The sequence below is a fragment of the Vitis riparia genome, chromosome 10, assembly GCF_004353265.1.
Source record: "Vitis riparia cultivar Riparia Gloire de Montpellier isolate 1030 chromosome 10, EGFV_Vit.rip_1.0, whole genome shotgun sequence".
Classification (NCBI taxonomy): Eukaryota; Viridiplantae; Streptophyta; class Magnoliopsida; order Vitales; family Vitaceae; genus Vitis; species Vitis riparia.
The window spans coordinates 18,372,598-18,394,797 of record NC_048440.1 but is presented as its reverse complement, the minus strand read 5'-3'; the positions used below and the strand labels follow the sequence as shown (position 1 = coordinate 18,394,797).

The 22,200-nt window shown below is 36.9% G+C and overlaps 2 protein-coding genes and 1 non-coding gene across 3 annotated transcripts; 2 read left to right on the top strand and 1 right to left on the bottom strand.

The window, feature by feature from the left end:
• The first annotated feature begins 1,277 nt into the window (after positions 1 to 1,277).
• LOC117924395 (helicase-like transcription factor CHR28) lies at positions 1,278 to 19,242 on the top strand. Its single transcript, XM_034843029.1, has 12 exons — positions 1,278 to 1,684; positions 8,272 to 8,359; positions 8,482 to 8,934; positions 9,043 to 10,331; positions 11,305 to 11,376; positions 13,109 to 13,186; positions 13,291 to 14,200; positions 15,042 to 15,172; positions 15,425 to 15,646; positions 16,399 to 17,016; positions 17,179 to 17,388; positions 18,668 to 19,242. Exons 1-12 carry the CDS (start codon positions 1,556 to 1,558, stop codon positions 18,770 to 18,772), a joined length of 4,305 nt encoding a protein of 1,434 aa, XP_034698920.1. The 5' UTR covers positions 1,278 to 1,555; the 3' UTR covers positions 18,773 to 19,242.
• A 490-nt stretch (positions 19,243 to 19,732) lies between these two features.
• Positions 19,733 to 19,804, top strand: TRNAQ-CUG. The gene has a single exon. It is a non-coding gene; the product is annotated as a tRNA-Gln (tRNA).
• Positions 19,805 to 20,151: 347 nt separating this feature from the next.
• Positions 20,152 to 21,656, bottom strand: LOC117923357 (caffeoylshikimate esterase). The gene has a single exon (XM_034841616.1). The coding sequence runs from the start codon at positions 21,472 to 21,474 to the stop codon at positions 20,530 to 20,532; it is 945 nt and encodes a 314-aa protein (XP_034697507.1). The 5' UTR covers positions 21,475 to 21,656; the 3' UTR covers positions 20,152 to 20,529.
• Between the last annotated feature and the right edge of the window lie 544 nt (positions 21,657 to 22,200).

Sequence of the window (22,200 nt, the reverse complement as noted above, 5' to 3'; positions counted from 1 at the left end):
AATATAAAAAAATTAATTATATTAAAAATAAATATAATTTATAAATAAAAAAATTATGATTTTTAAGTTTATATATAACAACCCACCCTTTTAGATATTGTCAATTTTTTATCTAAAGAGACCTTTACAATTTTAAAACATATGTACAAAATTAGGAGAAGTCCTTACATATATATAATAAAATACTTTATCCCATATTCGTTGTGGGACATCACAAACATCCCATAAAAATTACGGAGTTCGAATATATAAACATTTATCATGAGTCTTAATAAACTCTCATATTGGGGTAGAGGATCAATTCTGATATAATTTATAAAGCAATTCACTCACAATCATGTAGACATTGTTTACTCGGGTTCAATAAGCCCTCACGGTTTTAAAATCAAGCAATTCACATTAGACCCAAAGTGATGTAATTTATTACCTTATATATATTAAAAAATGAAGAATTTAAATATAAATTAAATTAATTTTTACATAGTAATACATATAATTGTATAAAATTAATAGGATCTTTAAAAAAAATTTTAAATTCATCTAGATGCTATTATGTTTTTTCTAAATTTTTCTAGTAACGATGAGATGAGAAGGATATTCGAAAGAACTTGTGCCATTATCATCATATAAAGATCATTTACTCTCGATTGTATCAGACAAAAAGTTGTTTGATTCGTAATACTTTTCTAAGAAGTAGAACCACATATACATAGTTATCCACAAGATATTAATAAAATATAAGGTGGTCGACTAACTAAAAGTATTATAATAAACAAGCTATTCAACCATAGCAACAGTGATAATTTAATTTCATACAATACATCTATAAATTAAGAACACGCACGAGATATTATTAATGTGGATTTTTTTTTTTAATTTCAAGCCTTAAATATATATATATATATATATTTTTTTTTTTGAGGTACTATAATAATCAGAATTAAGAAGGCGAGTGGGAAGGCGGTAAAATAAATTAATCAAGGCGAGTTAAAGTCAAGAAGCGTGGAAGTGAATGTTGGGCGCAATAATCTAGAATTTAGGCTCCTACAAATGAGGAAAAAGATGGAGGTGGCATGGTTCTACACTTCTACCGTTCTACGTAGTAGTTTGACGATAATATCCTCTTGCTGTCTGGTAAACATAATCCGAGTGTGAAAAGGACAAGAAGGCGTAGAATAACCGGGTGCCTCACTTTCCACACCCCCCTCCTCCGAAATTCAAAACGGCAGTATAAAGAGAAAAGGAGGAAAATAAAAAAATAGAAGGAAAAAAACCGAGGCACAGCAACGAAAAATTAAAGAAAAAGTCCTTAACCTACGCACCATCACCTCTCCCAACCCTATAAACTGCGCATCCTCGCCACCATATTCTTCACGACGACTTTGTCTCACACTGATCCTTCTGGTACGAAACCGCACCGAACTTTCTCGGAACTTTCTCTCCTGTCTCTAAATTCTTAGTGCTTGGTTGGCTTCGGAATGCGGTTGCCTCGATTGCTACAGAATTAGGGTTTTCAGGTTCAGGAAATTAGGGTTTTTTTTGTTCATATGATTTGATGCCGATGATGATGGCGGACAATAATTGGGATTTTTCGTTCAACGAATTTTCGGCCGATGACGAGGAGTTATCGATCGATCTGGAGTCGTTTTACTCCATTCTTGGCGAGGATCCAGATCCCATGCAGGTAGGGTTTGGTAATTGGTACTGCTTTATTGCAAGAGGGTTGGAATTATGTACCAATAAGGGAAATTTTTGCGGTTTCTGGATATGCACTTTGTTAATTTATTGTGGATTTTTTGGTGGCACTGTCTTAGTATGATTTTTGTTTTCAGCTTTGGTTTAGTGGGGTAGGGTTACTTTTTATTGCTTCATTTGTTCGGCGGTAGATTAGTTTCAACTTCGGGTTAGTGTTTTCCAATATATATGTTGTCAGACAAGATTTGTGTATAACGGGTATTGGATATGTTTGTTCGTAGTACAGGCGGTGGGGACGGTTAATTCTAATGTGCAATTTCAGAAGATGTTAGCAGTGCCAAGGATTTAAGAGAGTCTGCTGCTTGAGTGCTAGATTTATTATTTGAATCGTGGGTGGTTGATGGTTTAATTAATCAGTTCTTTATTTTATGAATCAGTTACCCTTTCAACCGATGTATTGGGCCAACACAAGATGATACTTTGTGAATTGTTACTGACGTATTCTCTGAATGGACACAAATAATCATGTGTTGATGTTTTCTCAATAAATAGACTATCCGATTAATAGTAAAAAATTCAGAGAGTATAGAGGATGTAGGGTTTTTACACTTCCCTAAAATAATTTTCTCAAGTTAATTTCACCTACTGTCGAACTAAGTCATAGTCTATGGATGGATCTCCATATCAACAAATTTCTTCCACTTCTTTTAAAGTGCACCAAACAAAACCCACCTCCACAAATTAGACTACTTCCATGGTAAGGCACAACCATGGTTGAAAATTCAGAGAATATAGAGAATGAAGGGGTTTACTCTTTCAATTTTTACAAGTTAATTTCACTGACTGATGAACTTAAGTAATAGTCAATAGAAGGAGCTCCACATCATTTAAAACATCTTCCTGTTCTTTTATATTTAAATACACCCAACAAAAGCCACTCTCTCAAAATAGACTACTTCCATGTTAGGACAAATCACCTGTTATTGGCGAAAGAGACCTTTTTTTTTTTTTTTGATAGGTAAATAAGGAAAAATATATTAAAAGTGTTTGCAAAATGGTGCAACAAAGCACACATGAAGTATACAATTAACGCCAAAAGGCAAGCAAAAGAAAGAAAAGAAAAGTGAACACCCAGCGCCCTAACAATGACCAACCCCTAAACCAAAGGGCACCCCCAACCTACACCAATTGAGATACAATCTGGAGAAGACACAAACTCCCCCCTAAACCCAGTTGCAACCAAAACTCTCTCAAAACCACCTGGCAACAAAAAAGCAGCCTCACAAACTAAGTGTTGAATCCCCGAAGCTCCTCCCCTTCCCCTGACTATGAGCGAGAACTATTGTAATTAACCGATCACACTAGTTTTCAGACTTCTCTCTCTAAACGGGAATAGAAGAGAGATTTCCTCTTTTCCCTAGAGACCTTGACCTCATGTCCACTTTTTGTCGCCAATTTCCTCAAAAGGGTATTGATATCCTTTTCAAAACCTTCAATTGGCATCCCCACAAAGGTACTGAACTTGTCAAACAAATTGGGAGGGCTATTAGGGCTACGCTCCTCCCCCAACTAAATGCATCCAGACTCTATGCCCTCAAAGGGCTCCAACTCCGCAGCCCTGCTCATCATCTCCTTATCCGAATGACTGTACTCCTGGAAAGATCCAATAGATTGCCATATTGAAGCGTCATCCTTAGCGGTTGACTTTCAAAATCCAAAAGCCCCAAGAAGTGCCTTGCCTTTAATTGAAACTCTAGGTCATTATCGAAGACGGGTGGACTAGCAAAAGACGGAAGAGGATGAGGGGAAAGAGATGGCCTACCTTCAAATCTAGTCGCTTTTGCCAAGAGGGCCTCAACTCTTGAAACCCACTCCACTTGACCCTAGAGCATCTCCTTTAGAAGGAGATCGATGAAGGTTGCCATGGAGATCGTTGAAGCATCTCCCACAGAAGGATGCCACTTAACACTCTTGGGCCTTTTAACCCACAACACTATTAAAAGGGTTGCAAAAAAGACCTTTGGGCTGATCGTATTTAGGTGAGGAGGCTTTCTCTCTTATAGGCTTCCTGGAGTGGGTAGCATCCACTTAAGGGGAGGTGATCTTTTTGTCTTTATTTTTTGAGGCCCTAGCCGCCTTGTATACCCCCTGTATGCTTTGTAGTTTTTTGCCTCTTTATTAATGCACTTCTTTTTTACTTATCAAAAAAAAAAAAAAAAAAAAGACCTCTGGGCTGATCCTTTGAGCATGACCCAATCTCAGCAGGCCCACCACAACACCCTTTACCAACACACTTCTATCCACAAGGGATTGCCAAAAACTTCCCAAAAAGTGAAAAATTATCTGATGAACAAAGGGAAAATGCCTTGGCAAACTAAATCATCAATTCTTTCCCCCGTTCGGTGCACTGATTACTAAGAACACTTTCACTTACTAATCTAGTTATCAACCATAACATCTTGCCTTCAGTAGTCAAGTTAGAAGCTACCTTTAGCTTGGTAAATGAGACCCAAACCACATAACTAGGATTTCTTCACCATTGTTTGATGTCAACATCCCAAAATAGGACCCTTTTTTTAAAAACGTTATTTTTATAAGAACATCCCTGAAAGGGACTTCACCAAAAAGGAGTCATTCTGATTAACCTCCCTCCTATTCTAGCATGTTCTCCTGCCACATCAATGTTCTTGTATATTGAAATTCTCAAAATGGGGGGAGCTGCTTCAATCTCCTAATTGTGCATTATCCTGAATCTGTGCAATGCTAAAAGAACTCATGGGAATGAAGTTTAAAATGATATCCTTACACCACATGTCATGATGAAATGAATTCCTCAGAACTGGTAACTAAGAAAAGATAACCACTTGCAGAAACTTTTGCAATCTCTTTGTGATATCTTTGTGCGATAAGTCCAACTTCATACAAGCTAAGCATTTAGCAAACCAATCATCCCCAGCTCCTAAATTCCCAAAAAAGAACATGGCCCTGCTTTCACCCCCACTTTCACCCTCCACGTTTCCCCTACCAACTCTACACAGTCCATTTTCTTGCTATTATTTTGTTCATGATGTGAATCATTTGAACCCTCCAGCCTTCCACTTCTTTGGATATTCTCCAACAATTTGCACATTTTCAGTAAAATTAGCCATCTCCCTAGGATAAAGATGTCACCTTGCAACATGCTAACCTCTTCCCCCAACCTTACAACTGCCACTGACTTGAATTTTGGTAGGATGAACTTTCTTGTATTAAATTGGTAAAATAGTGGCTTGGACCTCTGGTTATCATCAAGTACTTAAATATTGTGGCTGTTTAATCTAGGAGATCACCTTCCTAGAGAAACCTTGGCAAGCTCAGAGTCTTGGTTTCATATAAACTAGTGATTTCATGATTTGCAAAGTGGGATTGAGTGTCTAGACCAAGTAATAGTAAGAGGCTAATTTACTTGGAATGTGTGATGGTACATGTCTAGGTTTGCATATTTTTTATGCACTCCGGTGCAAGGGGTGCCAATAATGCATGTAGATACTTGGAAATGATTGATTTTTTTTTGATGATTGAGGAATGTTCCATGGCCAAACCCTTAGGACTCTTTATGGGGACTCAAATTTTGGGGTGCTAATGGTGCCCACAACAACCAACATCGGGTAAATTAGGTTATTTAATTGGCGGTAGGATTCGAACCTAGAACCGTGTGCCTCTACCACACATCCCACCATTTGCCCTAACCAACTAGGCCACCTTGGTGGTTTGTGGCTGATTTTTTTTGATAAGAAAATAGTACGATTTTATAAATAAGCGCCAAAGAGATGACACATCATAGTACGCAAAAGGTTGGATATGGCTGAAGATGAAACCTTTATATATATGTATGTGTGCATGCATGTTTGTTTGTTTGCAACAAAATTAAATATTTGTATAAAGCTCTCCCTACTGTAATTTTTGTTGATCCAGAATGCCAATTTTTATTAATGCGCCAGTCATATTGTTTTAAGGCATGGAGGAGGTGTGGCAAAAATTTAGTATTACTTGCCATTTTTTTTTGGAAAATTCAAGATTTATTAATACATATTGTTATTGTATAAAATTGCTAGCTCAAATTCTGTATTCTGATGAGCTTTGACTATCCAATTTAAATATCAAGTTATATATTTTGGTCAAGATAAGGCGATATTTATCTTTATTGTACCTATCCAAAAAATAAATAAATTATCTTTATTGTAGGAAGCAAATAATAATAATAAAAAAATGTTAAGTCATTTTTCATTAGTAAGCATAAGTTTCATGTTTATCTTTTAGCAATTTTATTCTGCTATCTATATCTTTTACTTCTTGGAAATGGTTGTTTGAATTGTAGTTTAAAGATAAAAAACAGTGGTTTATTTATTTAATTTATATATTTTAAAATTATGCTTATATGGATCTATCAACTAAAAAAACATAATATTTTTATAAGAATTAACCAAAAAATTAGTGAACGAGTTGACAACCTACGTTTAAATGAGACTTTCATTTTTTTGAAAAATTAATTTTGAAGAGTTCTAATTCTTTAAATTGAAAATCAAGTTCAGTTCAAGTTTTCCTAAAGTAGAAATGATTGAATTTTTATTTAATTATGGATTAGGCTTTAAGCTTTTAGGAGGCCTACTGATCAGTCGGTTGAGGTTGCTCACCTCTCGGCTGATCAAGGTTGCCTCTTGTAAAATTGAGAGGTTGGACCAGTAGTCCTCTACTTTCATATTTGGTTTCAACTTTCCTCTTTTCACCCCCAATAAAATTAAACTCTCCAAGTCTGTTTAAATAAGCTTTTCTTAGGTTTTATACCATAATTTTCTTATTTAGCCTTCTCAAAATCATTATTTGAAATAGAAAGATCATTTAAAAATTTTCGTAACTTTTGAATTTTTTTCAAAAGCTGTTTGAGAGAAAAAGGTCAATCATATAGAAACCTTTTTCAAGGTGAGGAGGAAACGATTTGCTTCCGCATTGTTCCTAAGCAAGAATATTGTGGTTGTTGATTTATTCTCTTTTTGGAGTGGTTTTGGTGATGCATTCTTTAGTTAGAAGGAACTTGTCGGGTTGGCTTGACTCTTTCGTGGGGAAGAAGTCGAAAAAAGCATGGAGGGCTGCTCCCTTGTGCTTGTTGTGGACTCTTTGGAAGGAAAGGAATAAGAGGGATTTTAATGATGTTGAGTAGTTTGGCCAAGCTTTCAAATCCGATTTTATGTATACTTTTGTGAATTGGGCTAGGGTGTATATAGAGAACCATATATTGTTTATGATAGATTTTGTAGATTGGTTGATTGCCTAAAAAAAAAAAAAAAAAAAAACTGAAACCTTTTCCAAACCCACTTGAGAGAAGGTACTAATTAGGAATGAAAAAGGTTGGAGATGTGAAGTGTGTGTGAAATGAAAGGTGGAGGTGCGAATGAGATGAGTGAAAGGTGTGTGTGCTTAGAAGAATTGGAAGGTACGGAAGGCACAGCTCACAAGGAAAGAAAGGTGGAGGTGGAAGACATGCAAAGTGGAACTTCTTTGTGGGATTTAAACAGGAGTAATTACCTATTGAGATGATCTGGAACTCTGACGTCCGTCAGATTGCATCAAGATTAGCCCAATGATTGGTTCGAAGTGTCTTCAGAAAGTGTATAAGCAGCAAGGAACCATTTAAACTTTTTAGTGGATCGTGTCAGTGGTTGGGCTCCATTGTTTTTGTTCTTGTTCTCAATGTATCTACACATCTTTGGTACATGCATCTTTTATTATCATGCTATTTATTTCTTGCACTGTAATAATCTGAAAAATTGGATTTAATTGTTCTGATTGGATTCCCAATCAAAAAAAAGAAAAAAAAGTTCCTGACTGGATTGTAACTTTAAGGGACTGATCTTGTTAGGTTAGAACTATTTTGGATTCACTTTGTGGGTATTCAAGAAAAATCAGAAGAGTGCAAGGACTCAAAAATATTTGGACCTGTTTACTTCCAGGTCTTCTGTTACTGATTTCTTATTTGTTTTTAATTTTTTTTACTTTTTAATTTTGTTTGGGGCTCAAACTCAATGTTTACTTTTAACCTTGATTTATATAATATGGCATCAAGTGGAGTGGGTTGGACTTTTGGTGAAACAACACTTTGAGCTGCTTCTAGGATGAACTTGGATGTTTCTTGTTGATTTTTATCCATGCCTACATTCGATGTTGATGTTGCATCAAGTGGTTATTAATTCCCTGTTTGCCTATAAAAAATAAAAATAAAATAAAAGGGGGGCGGGGGCGGGGAAGGGGAATCATTGGTTATTAATCTTCATTCTGTGATATAACTGGGTGGTTTGGATTGATGATCTTATATAATATGAATGGGGCAGTCCATGTGACTTCAATTGAGTAGGGTTGAAATAGTTGGATTAATAATCACTCTTGTAAATACTAAACAGAAAACTATAATTATGGGTTGTGTGGCATGCCAGGCTTTTTAGTCAATGGCGTTCCTTGTCTGCTTGTCCTTTAAGTCAATGAAACCTTTAGTTTGTTAATTAGCATTCATTAGATTCTGAACACATGAGCTACAATTTGCAGAGTAGTCCAGAGGATTTTCCATTTAAAAATGTGTCTCAAGATGAGTCTGCTCCTGATTTTGGCCACCATGATAACTCCCAGCCACATGGTAAATGAATCTTACTGAGTTTTATTCTTCTTGATTGTTTTTGAGATTTATGTGTTTTGGTTTACTGTGGGAGACTAGGCTGTAATATGTTCAGTTTCTGCAATTTCTTTGAATTTTATTAGGATTCCAGGAGTTAGGCAGGGCATCATCTTTGGGGGATGAGTTTCTGAGATATTCATTCAACTCAGAGGCTTCACATTCTATAACAAGGGGATCGGATGGTTTGTTTGAGTCTGCGGGGAATTCTATTATTGAGTGTGCAAAGCTGCCCTCAGCACATGCTGGCTCTCCTGTGCGTAGTGGTTCTGGGAGTCTCAATGATTGGATATCACATGTTTCAGGACAGGAAACTTGCTGCAAGGAGAGGAGTGGAGTTTCTCAAGATGCTCTGTCATACAACAGAGTTGATAGTAAGGAAATCCAATATGAAATACCTAATTGTAGTACTGCATTTAGTTTTGCTGCAGGAAATTCTAACTATGCTTCAGATTATACCAATGGTTTGGATCTTAATCACCTTAATGGTGATACTGAAGCTCAGTTCAAGCACATGGGAGTGGAAATTCATTCTGAATGTATGTGAGCATCCACTAGAGATATGTTATTGTTGCTTCCTGTTCATTTTGTGTGTGATTCTAAAATTTAGGATGGAAATGTTGACTTGTGTTTTCTGACATTTGCAGATGCTTCAAACAGCATGGTCACAGAGAACTCAGATATAGGTTTGGGAAGTTATGAACCTGCAATTGAAAAGAGTACAGGGGACCTAGTTACAGGAGGAAAATATTCATGTACATCTATGACAATATCTCTCAGAGATGCAGATATATCTTCACACGATGTCAATCATACTGAGTCCAGCATCTGTCAAATTCCTGATGTTGTATATGAAAATAGTGAGGATTATTCAGCTGTGCAGTATTGTCTCAGTGCAGATGGTTCACTTTTTTCTGATCCTTCAAGTCAATATATGCCTGATTGTTTTGATCTTCAATTTATGCCAAGCAGTGAAGAAATGCTGATCAACATGAAGGATGAAAACGAGGAGCTTTCAGCTGAGAATACATGCTTAAACAGTAAGATGAATTTATCTCAGGATGCAAGAGCAAGTAGTTTTGTCCAAAAAGGGCTGAATAATTACTCTGATGTAAAGGGACTTAATTTCAATCATGAAGGTAGTAATTATGTTTCGCCCACCAGTGGAAATTCTTCTTCTAATGCTGGTTATGGATCTAATGATGATATTAGATCAATACAGCTATCAACTTGCAGCCAGTCATACATGTCAAACAAAAGGCGAGCGATTTGCATAAAGGATGAGAGAAAAGATGAACTTGTTGCACCTGGAATATGCCAACCCAATGAAGTTGTTGATGAAGCTGTCAATGACAAATTTTCTCTTGGTGTTGATGCTAGAGTCTTTGCTGACAAAAACTCGAGGCAGATGCTGAGTTGTTTCCCACCTTTTATATCAAGTAAGAAAAATTTATTTGATGCTAAGGATGAAAATGAGGATTTATATCTGGCATCAAAAAGACCACGTCATTGTCAAGTTATTGGTGATGAACTTTCTGGTAGAAGCCAATCTGGGGGTGGTCCTTTGGATACTGTGTCTGAGCAATTGATTCCATCTGTTAAACAATCCACAGTGAGCAATAAACAGTTGGATTACATAAAGGATGAAAAAGAGGGTAAACTGATTCAACCTAAGAGCATGGGGTCCTATCTTTCAAAAGTAAGCCCTGAATCAATTCAGAGTAATTCCTTAGATCACAGATCCCACATTGATGATGACACTGATATATGCATTCTTGAAGACATCAGTGAGCCTGTGCGCTCAAATTCGTCTCTACTGCTTGGAAAGTCCCTTGTTAGTACACAACGTTATAGTGATTCCCTTCATAACACAGGTGTGGTAGGCATGAGGAATAGGACAAATGACGAAAGATTAATTTTCCGAGTTGCTTTGCAGGTTAGCTTGCCTTGCTTTTGATTATTTACTTTGTTTCAATGTGCATTTACTGAATTATGTTGTCTTTACGGAAAGTATGGAAGTCATTATATTCTTGTGTTTTAAATTGATTGCACAGATGACAGTTTTTACTCTATATTTAACATTGATATAGATTTTTGATATTTTGAAATGTTTTGTGTAAGGCTAAATTGAAATATTTTGAAGTGGTTTGAAATAAAAATGAAATCTACACTATTAGCCAGTATCAAATTGATCTCAGAAAGTTTTGTTGTCCTGCAGTACTGCGTGAGGTATGTTTTGTTGATCACACACTGCATCTTATTATATTATATTCTTATCCTTCTTCCTGTAATTGCAGAAACCCTGTTTCTAATGAAGTGTATTTTGGATGCTAGGCATCAAGGGTAGCATAATGTTTTGGTTGAATTGCTTAGATCCTTTAAATATTTCCTTGGTGACATCACATCCATTTTATACCAATTTTATTTTCTTCCATGGCTATTAATTTGTCTGGCCAAATCGATTTGTTCTATACCACAAATATATGTTATTCTTTGATAGTCTGTTTTTAGAAAAACAATTAGAGGTGTGGTATGTACTGTGCACAATCTCCTAACATCACATCATCTCTCCATCCACATTAAATCTCTGTTAGGGACTTTGTGCTAGACGGGCCTAGTAGGCACAATTTAAAATATGTGCAATTATTGATTTTCTTCTATTTAAGATGTCGTTTGGTGTTTTGGGAAAAATTATGCTTACACCAAAAATGATTGGTTTATTACATAGCAGTGATGGTATAGAAATACATCATGCTAGTTATGCTCCCAGAATATCTATGTGGGGACATGGTATTGCAGATTCTTGACTTGTTATTAAAAGAGTAATTGTTTCCTCGTAGCTATTGAACTTTTCAAATTAAGTTTTTTATGACTAAAGGTTGACAAGACTGCTTTGTGACACATTATAGGATCTTTCTCAGCCAAAGTCAGAAGCTAGCCCACCAGATGGTGTTTTGACGGTTCCTCTCTTGAGACACCAGGTATGGAGTTTGTTTCTTTTGCTTGAATTTATGGAAATTTTCGGTTTTGGTCAAGCAATTAAATTCCTTTCTGTGTACTTTTTTGGATTGGGTTAGAGTGTATGTAGCTGACAGGATCTTGACTATGATAGGCTTTGTAGGTTGATTGAGTTCAAAGTAGGAAGAGGGAGTGATGCAGTATAGAAAGTAAAATGCAGGGAGAGTATAATTGAAAGGACCTTATGAATCACTCCTAGAAACCTTAGGCTTCACACCCAAGTAGTCTTTGCATCACACAAAGGAAAAACTGGCTGCTGAAAATTCATTCATTGATTGATTCGTTCCAAAAGATTAATCAACTTCTATATAAGACTTTTCTGGGGACTTATAACTCCTTGGAACTAGACACAATAAATGCAACTTGAAAATGACAAGCTTGGACTGATTACCGACCACATTAAAGACTGTTGGAAAATGACAACAATAATGACTAAAAATGGTAACTTTAACCATTGACTAAGCCCATAACTTAATTTTTGAAAGTACTTTCTAGGCTAAACTCATATTAACTTATATAAGATCCCAACTAAGCCCATTATCATCTAGAGAGTGCCAAATTAAAGCTTGGGCCTTGGAGCCCACTCCTTTGCGCCTCTGATAAACTTTTAAAGTTGGCTGCCACTTGTCTCTATCAGGGAGGTTGTTTTCTGTTTTCTTTCTTTCTTTCTGATTGCCTGATGGTGCCTCTTGTATACATCCTGTGTTCTTTGGTGCATCCATCTTCAGGCACTTTTAATGCATTTTATTCTATTGCGTATCAACAATTCCACAATCGATGAGCTGTTAAACTTCCTGAAATTGATGGAGAACACTTGAATAGATCACAGTTGAAGGTCTTGTTGTCATAAGGACATGCTTTTTGAGGGATCTGATGTGGCAACCTTCAAATAAATCGGGGTGATCTGTGGTATGAGTTTTGTTAGTACCTGGAATGGGGAACATTCTTGATACATTAAAGGTGTGTCTTAAGCCAAAAACCAATTCAATGGTGGCTGGCAACTTGATCCATCACTACACTTACTGGAACCATATAAGATAATAGTAAGACCGAATGTTTTTTTTTAAAAAAACAAGGTAATATTTGTATGCATAGCTGCTCCCTGAACTGTTGTGGAATATCAAGCTCTAAAAATCATTATTTGCTTTGCACGAATCTTGGATATTGGATATTGTATTCTACCAGTTGGCCAAAAAGCCTAGACAGTCTCTCCACCTTGGATATATGATTTCTCAATCCTCTCCTGGGGTTACCACATATCTTCTTGTCCCTCTCACTTGTTATGTTTAACCATTGATTTCAGCTTAACATTAATGGAAAAAGATGCCTTTTTACACTAAGCTGGACCCAGATTTCCCCATCTGGTGCAGGGAAATCCTGCTTTGCATGGGGAGTGGATTTAAACTCAAGTCAACAATCTTAGATTAAATGTTTATAGTGGTAGAAATCAACTGGTGTTCAACTAATTGATATCAAAACAACTGGTGCAAAATGAATTGATATTCTTTTGCAATTGATGTCAGTGTGTCTTCTACCATTTTTCTACTGTGTACATGTTTCCATGCTATCAAAAAAAAAAAAAAAAAAAAAAATTTGCCATGCTATCAGAAAATGATATCTCCAACTAGAATTTGGTTCCCCCTTACTCTTTGTGCATGTATGTGTTCAATCAAATCTAACTAAAGTTTTGAACAGCGAATAGCTCTGTCATGGATGGTCCAAAAGGAGACAGCTAGCTTACATTGCTCTGGAGGAATTCTTGCAGATGATCAGGTTGATTTCCTAGATGTTTTTCTGATTATAATTTCTTAACACCACTTGGTGGTGCACTGCCAATAAAATCAATTATATCTGGTTTATACAAAATTCTCTTGCAGGGATTGGGGAAAACAGTGTCAACAATTGCCCTTATACTTAAGGAAAGGCCTACGTCTTCACGAGCATGTCAAGAGGATATGAAACAAAGTGAACTGGAAACATTAAATCTTGATGAAGATGATGATAAGGTTCCAGAACTTGATGGAACAAAGCAGGCTGCTGATTCATGTGAAGTTATGTCACATGGAAGTTCAATGAAAAAAGAAAATGCTTTTGTGCAAGGAAAGGGAAGGCCAGCTGCTGGAACCCTTGTTGTTTGTCCCACGAGTGTCCTTCGGCAATGGGCTGAGGAGTTGCGTAGCAAGGTAACTAGCAAAGCTAAGCTATCTGTTCTAGTGTACCATGGAAGCAATAGAACGAAGGATCCTTGTGAGCTCGCGAGGTATGATGTTGTTCTTACAACATATTCCATTGTTAGCATGGAGGTTCCGAAGCAACCCCTTGTTGATAAAGATGACGAGGAGAAGGTGAAGCCAGAAGCTCATGTATCACCTACGGAACTTTCTTCGAATAAGAAAAGGAAATATCCTCCCTCTTCAGATAAAAAGTGTTTGAAGGACAAGAAGGCAATGGATGGTGCATTGCTTGAGTCAGTTGCTCGTCCTCTTGCAAGGGTTGGGTGGTTTAGAGTTGTCCTAGATGAGGCCCAGAGCATCAAGAATCACAGAACTCAAGTAGCTAGGGCCTGTTGGGGACTTCGTGCTAAACGAAGGTGGTGCTTGTCAGGGACTCCTATCCAGAATGCAGTTGATGATCTGTATAGCTACTTCAGATTCCTCAGATATGATCCTTATGCTGTCTATAAGTCGTTCTGTTCTACAATAAAGGTTCCCATTACTAGGAATCCAACAAATGGTTACAGGAAGCTGCAAGCTGTCTTGAAGACAATAATGCTAAGGCGCACAAAAGGTGAGACTATACTGATGAGGGTTTGTTCTCATTAATTCATTTTCTTCCTAATAAATTTCTAAGTTAATCTTTTGATCTTTCTTGAGTACAATGCTTGGTTTGGCTTCATATTACCTTAAAATTGTTAGAGCATTTCCTGTTGCCTCCTTCAACTGTAAAATTTCTGATGCATTGAATTGTCCTTCACTATTCCACTTGGAGGCTTAGTGCCTGTTTCTTCTGGCGTGACTCTCCCCATCCTATAGTTGCAAATGTTGTTCACTTGTCATAAAAATCATCTGGTACTTTTTGATATTTAAGGAAATTGTTTTACCTCTCTTTCTCCAATAAATATATATGTACAAATAAGGGTCACACTGTCACTTAGGTTTTTGGTTGTTTGCCTTGAGTGGAATTAAAGGGCCTGGTTTATAGGGAAACCTTTTACAATACAAAGTTGGTTTACAGTTACAGATGCCGGTGAGATGTATCCCTTTGGGTGCGTCTCTTGTCTTGGACATATGTCCAATTCAACTTTTATCTGATAACCTCAATGTAAAACATAAACTATAGATAGGTTACTTCTTTCAGCTTCTTCTTCCTTTTTCTTTATTTAATTCCTTTTTTTTTTTTTTAATATTTTAAATTTTAAATTATTATTATAATAATAGTTTTTTAATGGTCTGTTGATGCATATAATAATCTGCATGGCCTTATCGTCATTTTATATGCATAGAAAATGCATTTTTTTCTTGATTTTTTCCACTATGATGAGTATTCTATAGACTGTACAACTACAGTGACCTGGTCATCGTGGATCCTATTTTTCTCATGAACATTTGATGGTAATTGTTTTCTATAGGCACACTTCTCGATGGGGAACCGATTATTACCTTGCCACCCAAATCAGTAGAACTGAAGAAAGTGGATTTTTCAAAGGAGGAACGAGATTTCTACTCCAGACTAGAGGCCGATTCACGTGCTCAGTTTGAAGTATGGTTTTATAGGAATGTGATTTGGAGCTTGACACTGAATTTACTAATCTATTTTTTTTTTCCCTAAAGATTTACAATTCTGCATTTTATATCTTCTGAAACTAATTTTATACTTCAAATAATTCCAATATAGTTTCTGGTCCAAAATTTTGCCTAAAGTTATACACATAATCTTATGTGATAAACTCATTACCATATTTAACTGTCTTAATTATGACTTTTAACCTCTTATGGATTGGTTATCATTCAGGTCTATGCAGCTGCTGGGACTGTGAAACAAAATTATGTTAACATTTTGTTGATGCTATTGCGCCTTCGACAAGCTTGTGATCACCCTCTTCTTGTTAAGGGATACAATTCTAATTCTGTGTGGAGATCTTCTGTTGAGATGGCAAAGAAACTTTCTCGGGAGAAACAAATTTATCTTCTGAATTGTTTAGAAGGTTCTTTGGCAATTTGTGGCATCTGCAATGTATGTTTATTGTCCCTATGGACCTACTTTCATCTGTATTGTCTTTTTTTTTTTTTGTTCTTTAACACCGCATAGGTACATCCCGACTTCAGATAAATATTGATGTGGGTTAAATTTAGCTCTTAACCTTCTTGCATGTTTTTCCTCATCTTTCTTTCTTAGCTGATTGTTATAACTTCTTATGGTTAGCATGGCTATTCCTCTTTTAGTCTTTTAATCTTGTCCTGGCAATGATTACATGTGGTTCATCCACCAGTGAAGTGGTTTGGGATGAAAGGGGGGAGGGTGTTGGGTTTGGGTTGTGGTGCAGTTTCAGGTGGCTGTATAGTCCAATGCATGTTGTACAAAGTACATGCAAATTGGTAAAAATAATCCTTTTCAACTAAGAAAGTGGCCTAATTTTATGTTGTTGAATCTTCATCATCTAAATTCATTCACTTAGGACAGATTAGTTGGTCAGAATCTCATTATGGGAAAAGAAATATAGTCATAGTGGCGATGATAGCAGTTATATTTTTGCATGAAGGTTCTTATTATCAACTTCCTTTATGAATGTGAGTTTCAGGAAATCTATGGATTAGATTTTTTATTTGCTTGCTCATGGCCATAAATCATGAGTTCTCTGAATATCTCCCCAACTGATATTTCATCTGTTTCTGTTTCTGCTAAAAATCCTTAAGTTCTCTTTGAAATCCATACTTAGTTTACATTGAGGCTTTTGCTTTCTGACACACCTATTTGATGTTTTATAGGATCCACCTGAAGATGCTGTTGTTTCAATCTGTGGTCATGTTTTCTGCAACCAATGCATCTGTGAACATCTTACAAGTGATGAAAATCAATGTCCCAGCACCAACTGCAAAGTTCAACTCAATGTATCTTCAGTGTTTTCAAAAGCCACTTTGAAAAGTTCTCTCTCTGACCTGCCTGTTCAGGATATTTCCCATCATTGCTCGGGTTCTGAACTTGTTGAAGCTCATGAGCCTTGTCCAGAGAGTCGCTTGTATGATTCTTCCAAAATTAGGGCTGCACTTGAGGTTCTGCAATCTCTATCTAAACCACGGGATTGTACATTGGGAAATAGTTCTTTGAAATCTTCTAATGAAACCACCAGTGGTCTTGAAAACTTGTCTGATTCTCATTCAGAGGGATTGCTCAAGGAAACTTGTGATGAAAAAAATGTGGTTTTGGACAAAGGTTCAATTACAGTAGTGGGAGAGAAAGCAATTGTCTTCTCCCAGTGGACAAGGATGCTGGATTTGCTTGAATCTTGTCTTAAAAATTCTTCCATTCAGTACAGAAGGCTTGATGGAACAATGTCTGTTGTTGCCAGAGATAAAGCAGTGAAAGATTTCAATACCCTGCCAGAGGTTTGTGAGAATCTGTTTCTCTTGATACTATGCTTTGATATCTTAGAAGTATCTAAAATCATCATTGATGGAGCACTAATTTCAAAGCATTTTGATTCAATTATGCTGAAACCTGCATTTTCCCACTCATTTGTTTCTGATGTTTGATTCCTCTTCATCTAGGTCTCTGTTATGATTATGTCTTTGAAAGCCGCTAGTCTTGGACTAAACATGGTTGCTGCTTGCCATGTTCTTCTACTGGATCTATGGTGGAATCCTACGACTGAAGATCAGGCAATTGATAGGGCGCATCGAATTGGGCAGACCCGTCCTGTCACAGTTTTACGATTAACTGTAAAAGATACAGTTGAAGATCGAATTTTAGCCCTTCAGGTATTATTTTCATCTGTTCCTGTAAATTTTTACCTTTGTTTTCAGTTGTCCAGGGTCAACCAAGTACTTCCTTCCCTTTTTTTTCCCACTCTTTATTAATGAATTAATTGGGATACATAAACCAATCATGGTGCTTGCAATTTGTGAACTGGAAACATACAAATGACTTTTGGTGAGATGCATTACAAGCAAATTCTTTTAAGGACTATGGTTATTACTATGGGATTTAATAGTGGAGAACTTTGAGATGAGAATGAGCATCTAATTGATTTTTTTATTTTTTATTTATTATTTTTTATAGGTCTCATTTTTTTCTTGTATCTGTTGGTCTTCAATTTGGAACCTCCTACATCCGTACTTCAACCTCTTACCACTTGAGCCTGGGCTCAAGTATGAGGATCTGATTGAAATTGGTCAAAAGATATCACTGAGTGACCAGACTTGGTCTTCTCTGATGCAGCTACTTGATTGGCCAAAAACGCTCTTTCTGACTGGTGAAAAGAGTTTTGCATTGTGTTAATCATACATTGGAACACTTTATAGTAGAAGATTTATGAGGCCTTGAAAAAACTCTTTTCAATAAAGCTGGGGGTGAAACACATTTCTTTTTTGAGGAAGCACTTAACTAGAAGGTACAATGATGCCCAATTGGCTTCCAGCCATTCCAAAAAGAGCCTTCATTATCCATAAGGAGAGATTGAAGAGGATTTTGCCCAAAACTTGAGCTGGATGGATGAATTAGGGGTTTCTGGGTATGTACTCAATTGTCAGGAATGCCTTATATGACAGCTGTAAGACCAGCAATGACTCATAGAATGTAATTTAGGGCAGTTAAGTAGTAAAATACACATGACATGACTGGCAGTACTGAAAATATAATGTTGGATGAGTGGCATGATAAAATAGAATAGAATTAGATATGGTTACATGTATGCTAAGTTGGAGGGAGTACTTAATCGACATAAGAGGAATTGGTACACTATACTGTTATGAGAAATTGGAAGAGGAAGGGGGTGTGGGGAGAGGACGAGACTAAGGTGGGTTTTATGTTTCCAATCAAAACTTGATTTTTATGCTTAGTAACAATGACAAATAATTGCATTTGTGAGTTAGAATGACATGATCCAAGGTCATTCTAACTATGTGCCAGAATTGTTCCTTTATAACATTGATTTATATTAATCATTACCATAATTTGAATAAACACTTGGTTTGTGTTTCTTGTTCCTCCCACAACAAATTTGATTGCAATGTTTTAAGGAATACTTTGGTTTTGCAGCAAAAGAAGAGAGAGATGGTTGCATCTGCATTTGGAGAGGATGAAACTGGTAGTCGTCAGACTCGCCTTACAGTGGATGACTTGAAATACCTGTTCATGGTATGATTGGGATATTTTTTAATGTTAATCGGATGGCATTTTTGCCCACCTGGGCCCCTCTTTCCCCCAAAATTTTTGGAAGTGGCAGCGGCCGCAGCAGCAGAAGCTCCATAGATGAAAAGCTTTTACTTAACAATAGATCCAAGAGGAGTAAGGAAAATGGTGGCTCCTTTAACAAGAAGATTATGTGAATAGTCTTTAGCAGAGACTTGACATGATCCATTTTTTTGGTTTTTGTTTCTCACATGGTCCATTTTTTGGTTAATGATTTGTCTCCCATTACATTGTATAGGAGTTAAATAACCTACAGCAAGTAAAGATGAAGAGTTCAGTGATGGATTCTTTTCTTCAAATTTGTAAATGATAGGGATTTTTTTTCTTTCACCCCACCTTCATTTTTGATCTACAACTTTGGATTTGTTTTAGAATACACATTATGTTTATATATGGTAGTTTGATTCATAAATTTGATCATATTTCTTTTCAGTGGACAGCACTTTTATTTTTTATGTCCTGGGGTTAACTTGGAAAGGCATTTGTTATTGCATTCCAAGGAGCTGCAATGCATCAGTGAATGATGTTAAACAAGTTGAAACATGATTTTATTGCCCTTTTTCAGAGTCTGATACATTGAGATGTAATTAAGAGCATCAAAGTCTGTTATGGTGGCGACCAGGAGGAGAGGGACTGTTTGATGTTTCTGTCTGTGTACGCTTTGGTGGATTGTAGTTTAAATCTTAAATTGTTAATTCATTTTGAGCACAGTCCAGGGTAACGTTTTGCTGAAGTGCTTCAACAAGAAAATGAGACCCCATAAACTGAACTTTTATTTTTATTTATTTATTTATTTTTTTAAATTAAAATTTAAAATATCTATCTTTTTTGTTATGAGTTGGGAAAACTTCTTTGTTGGATGTGAAGATGGGCACACGATTTAAGTGAATATTAAGCTCTTCAGTTCAACTTGGTCCCATGGTCTAGTGGTCAGGACATTGGACTCTGAATCCAGTAACCCGAGTTCAAATCTCGGTGGGACCTTATTTTTTTCTTTTAAAAAAAAATCTCTTTCTCCCTTATGCGAACAGGCATCCTAGTAATCATTCTAATTGTATTTAGTGTTTTTTTTTCTCTCTTTCACTTTACAACCTCGAGGGTTAATTAACCAAAGTATTACGGGGAAGTCATTGTAGTAGGCCTTTTAATGGTATTAAGATTTAATTGTCATAAGAGTCATAGCACCTGAACATATGGAGAAGAAAGTGTCAAATATACCTGAATAAAATCACACTTCAATAACTAGGTTAATCCACTCAATCCTACACCACTTCCCTGTATGAGCACAGAATAATCCCATTTGGTTTCACTATCATCAAGTTTTTCCAACATTTTTGCCTCATTCCAGGACCATGCATGCCCACAACCACTGTACATTGCATTCCCTCGCAATTTCCTGGAAATTCTAGGGGGTTTTCTTATCATTCTTCTAGAAAAACATAAACCACAAAAACCTCCAAAACTAATTTAGCTGGAATTGGGCAAGCATACAAATGGAACTCTGTAAGATTTCTCACACAGCTCTCTGTATTGTTTGTCATCAATGCTAATAACATAGTCTTATGCAGATGAGTGAATCTTAGAAAGATTGAAGTTTCACTCCGAAATATAATGGATGATAAATATAAAACTTAATATTAAAGCTTGAAATTCGACTCAGAATGTAAATGGATGATAAATATATGGCGTCATGCAGAGCTTCTAAAAATTCAAAATCTGTCATTCAACCACGACAGAATTTCACGACGAACAATATCAACATTCTCATCGGTCTCTCCAAACAGCAGAGAATGCATCATCCCGTAGTAAATCTTTATAGTCTTATCTTCACTTTTGGCCTCTTCATACAGAGCTCTGCTCACATCCGGATCGGTCACAGCATCTGCACTGCCATGAAGCACAATAAATGGAAGTTTCACCTCACCCAGTTTTTGACTCAAGTAATCAGTAATCCTCAGAAGCTCAACAACAGTACCCAATCTTGGTTTCCCCTTATATCTTAGAGGATTCATTGCTGCAATAATTTTCTTTTCAGGAACTTTCACAGACTTGTCCAAGATATCTGGGGTCGGTACAATCGGCAAGGTGGGAAAGAATCTGGCAAGAAATGTGAGGATTTGAGGAATTGGCCATCTGGGTCTGACATTGTCTGAGATTTTACACATGGGTGCCACCAGAATAGCGCCTTGAAATGAATTAGGGTTTGATAAATGAATCAGCAGACAGATAGCGCCGCCCATCGACTCCCCGTACAAAATTGAGGGCAATCCATGGAAGGAAACGTCCTGTTTGATTGAATTGAAGAAGGAGACGCAATCTTCAACCACAAGGTCGACGTTGGGGACGTAGGCCTTGAGGCCTTCTGATTGGCCATGACCTTGAAGGTCAAGGGCGAAGCAGGCGAAACCCATCTGGGCAAGGAAAATTGGAGTGGCTTGGAAGGTCCAGCTGATGTCGTTGCCATAGCCGTGGACCATACAGATAAGGGCGCGGGGTGGAGTGGAAAGGGGCTGCCATGATCTGGTGAAGAGGGACAGGCCTCTGGGAGAGGTGAACAGTGATTTGGAGGATTTGATTCCTTGGAGATTGTAGTACTCTTCTTCTGGGGTGTTTCCCCAAAAATAGGGGCGATTTTGGTGGTCTGTTTCATCCATTCTTGGGGGACTTTTGGTTGGCGTTAGCAGTGGTGGCCTCTACTCGGTTCTGGAGATTTTGGTTGGTTCAATACTGACTTTTCGTGATGTGTTGGGTTACTGATTTGGGATTGAGTTGGGCTGAGTGACTCGGTTGACTCGGCAATGGCAAGTTGAGCGGTTGATCAACAGCAACAAGATGGTAAAGTTGCATTCTCACTAAAACAGGACCAAATCCGGCCGCCTCTTTATGCTCAAAACTTCTATATTATACTCATGGCTTGCTGCTGAAGGTACCGCCACTATCAACATAATACCATCCGGCCATTGCACACCCGTCTTGTTATCCGTTTAAGGCCTAAAAGGGTCCTAATGACTTTAAAATGCATTTATAAAATTAAAAAGGACCTATACTTATATAATGTTAATAACTTTTTCCTCTATTTGATATGGGATATCACAAATACCCCCAGACCAAACAGACAAACACCCTTCACAGGGTTAAACAAACCCCTACATCAAGATCGATGATTGACTTTGACTTCATTTATAACGACCTATACCAAACTATGTGGATATTGTCCACTCTAGGCTCAAAAGACCATTACAGCTTTAAAACATGTGTACATGATTAAAAGAAGTTCATATTTGTATAGCGTTACGAACTTTCCCTCATATCCAATGTGGGATGGTACAAACACTCCCCATGTAGACACAATATCCTCATTGTATACCATGAGATTATGA

Bases quoted from the DNA above. Each gene is read 5' to 3' on its own strand.
- LOC117924395 (XM_034843029.1), top strand. From the start codon at position 1,556: ATGCCGATGATGATGGCGGACAATAATTGGGATTTTTCGTTCAACGAA. The intron at 10,332-11,304 runs GTTAGCTTGCCT...GACACATTATAG, and splicing joins TTTTCCGAGTTGCTTTGCAG to GATCTTTCTCAGCCAAAGTC. The intron at 17,389-18,667 runs GTATTATTTTCA...TTGGTTTTGCAG, and splicing joins ATCGAATTTTAGCCCTTCAG to CAAAAGAAGAGAGAGATGGT.
- LOC117923357 (XM_034841616.1), bottom strand. From the start codon at position 21,474: ATGGATGAAACAGACCACCAAAATCGCCCCTATTTTTGGGGAAACACC.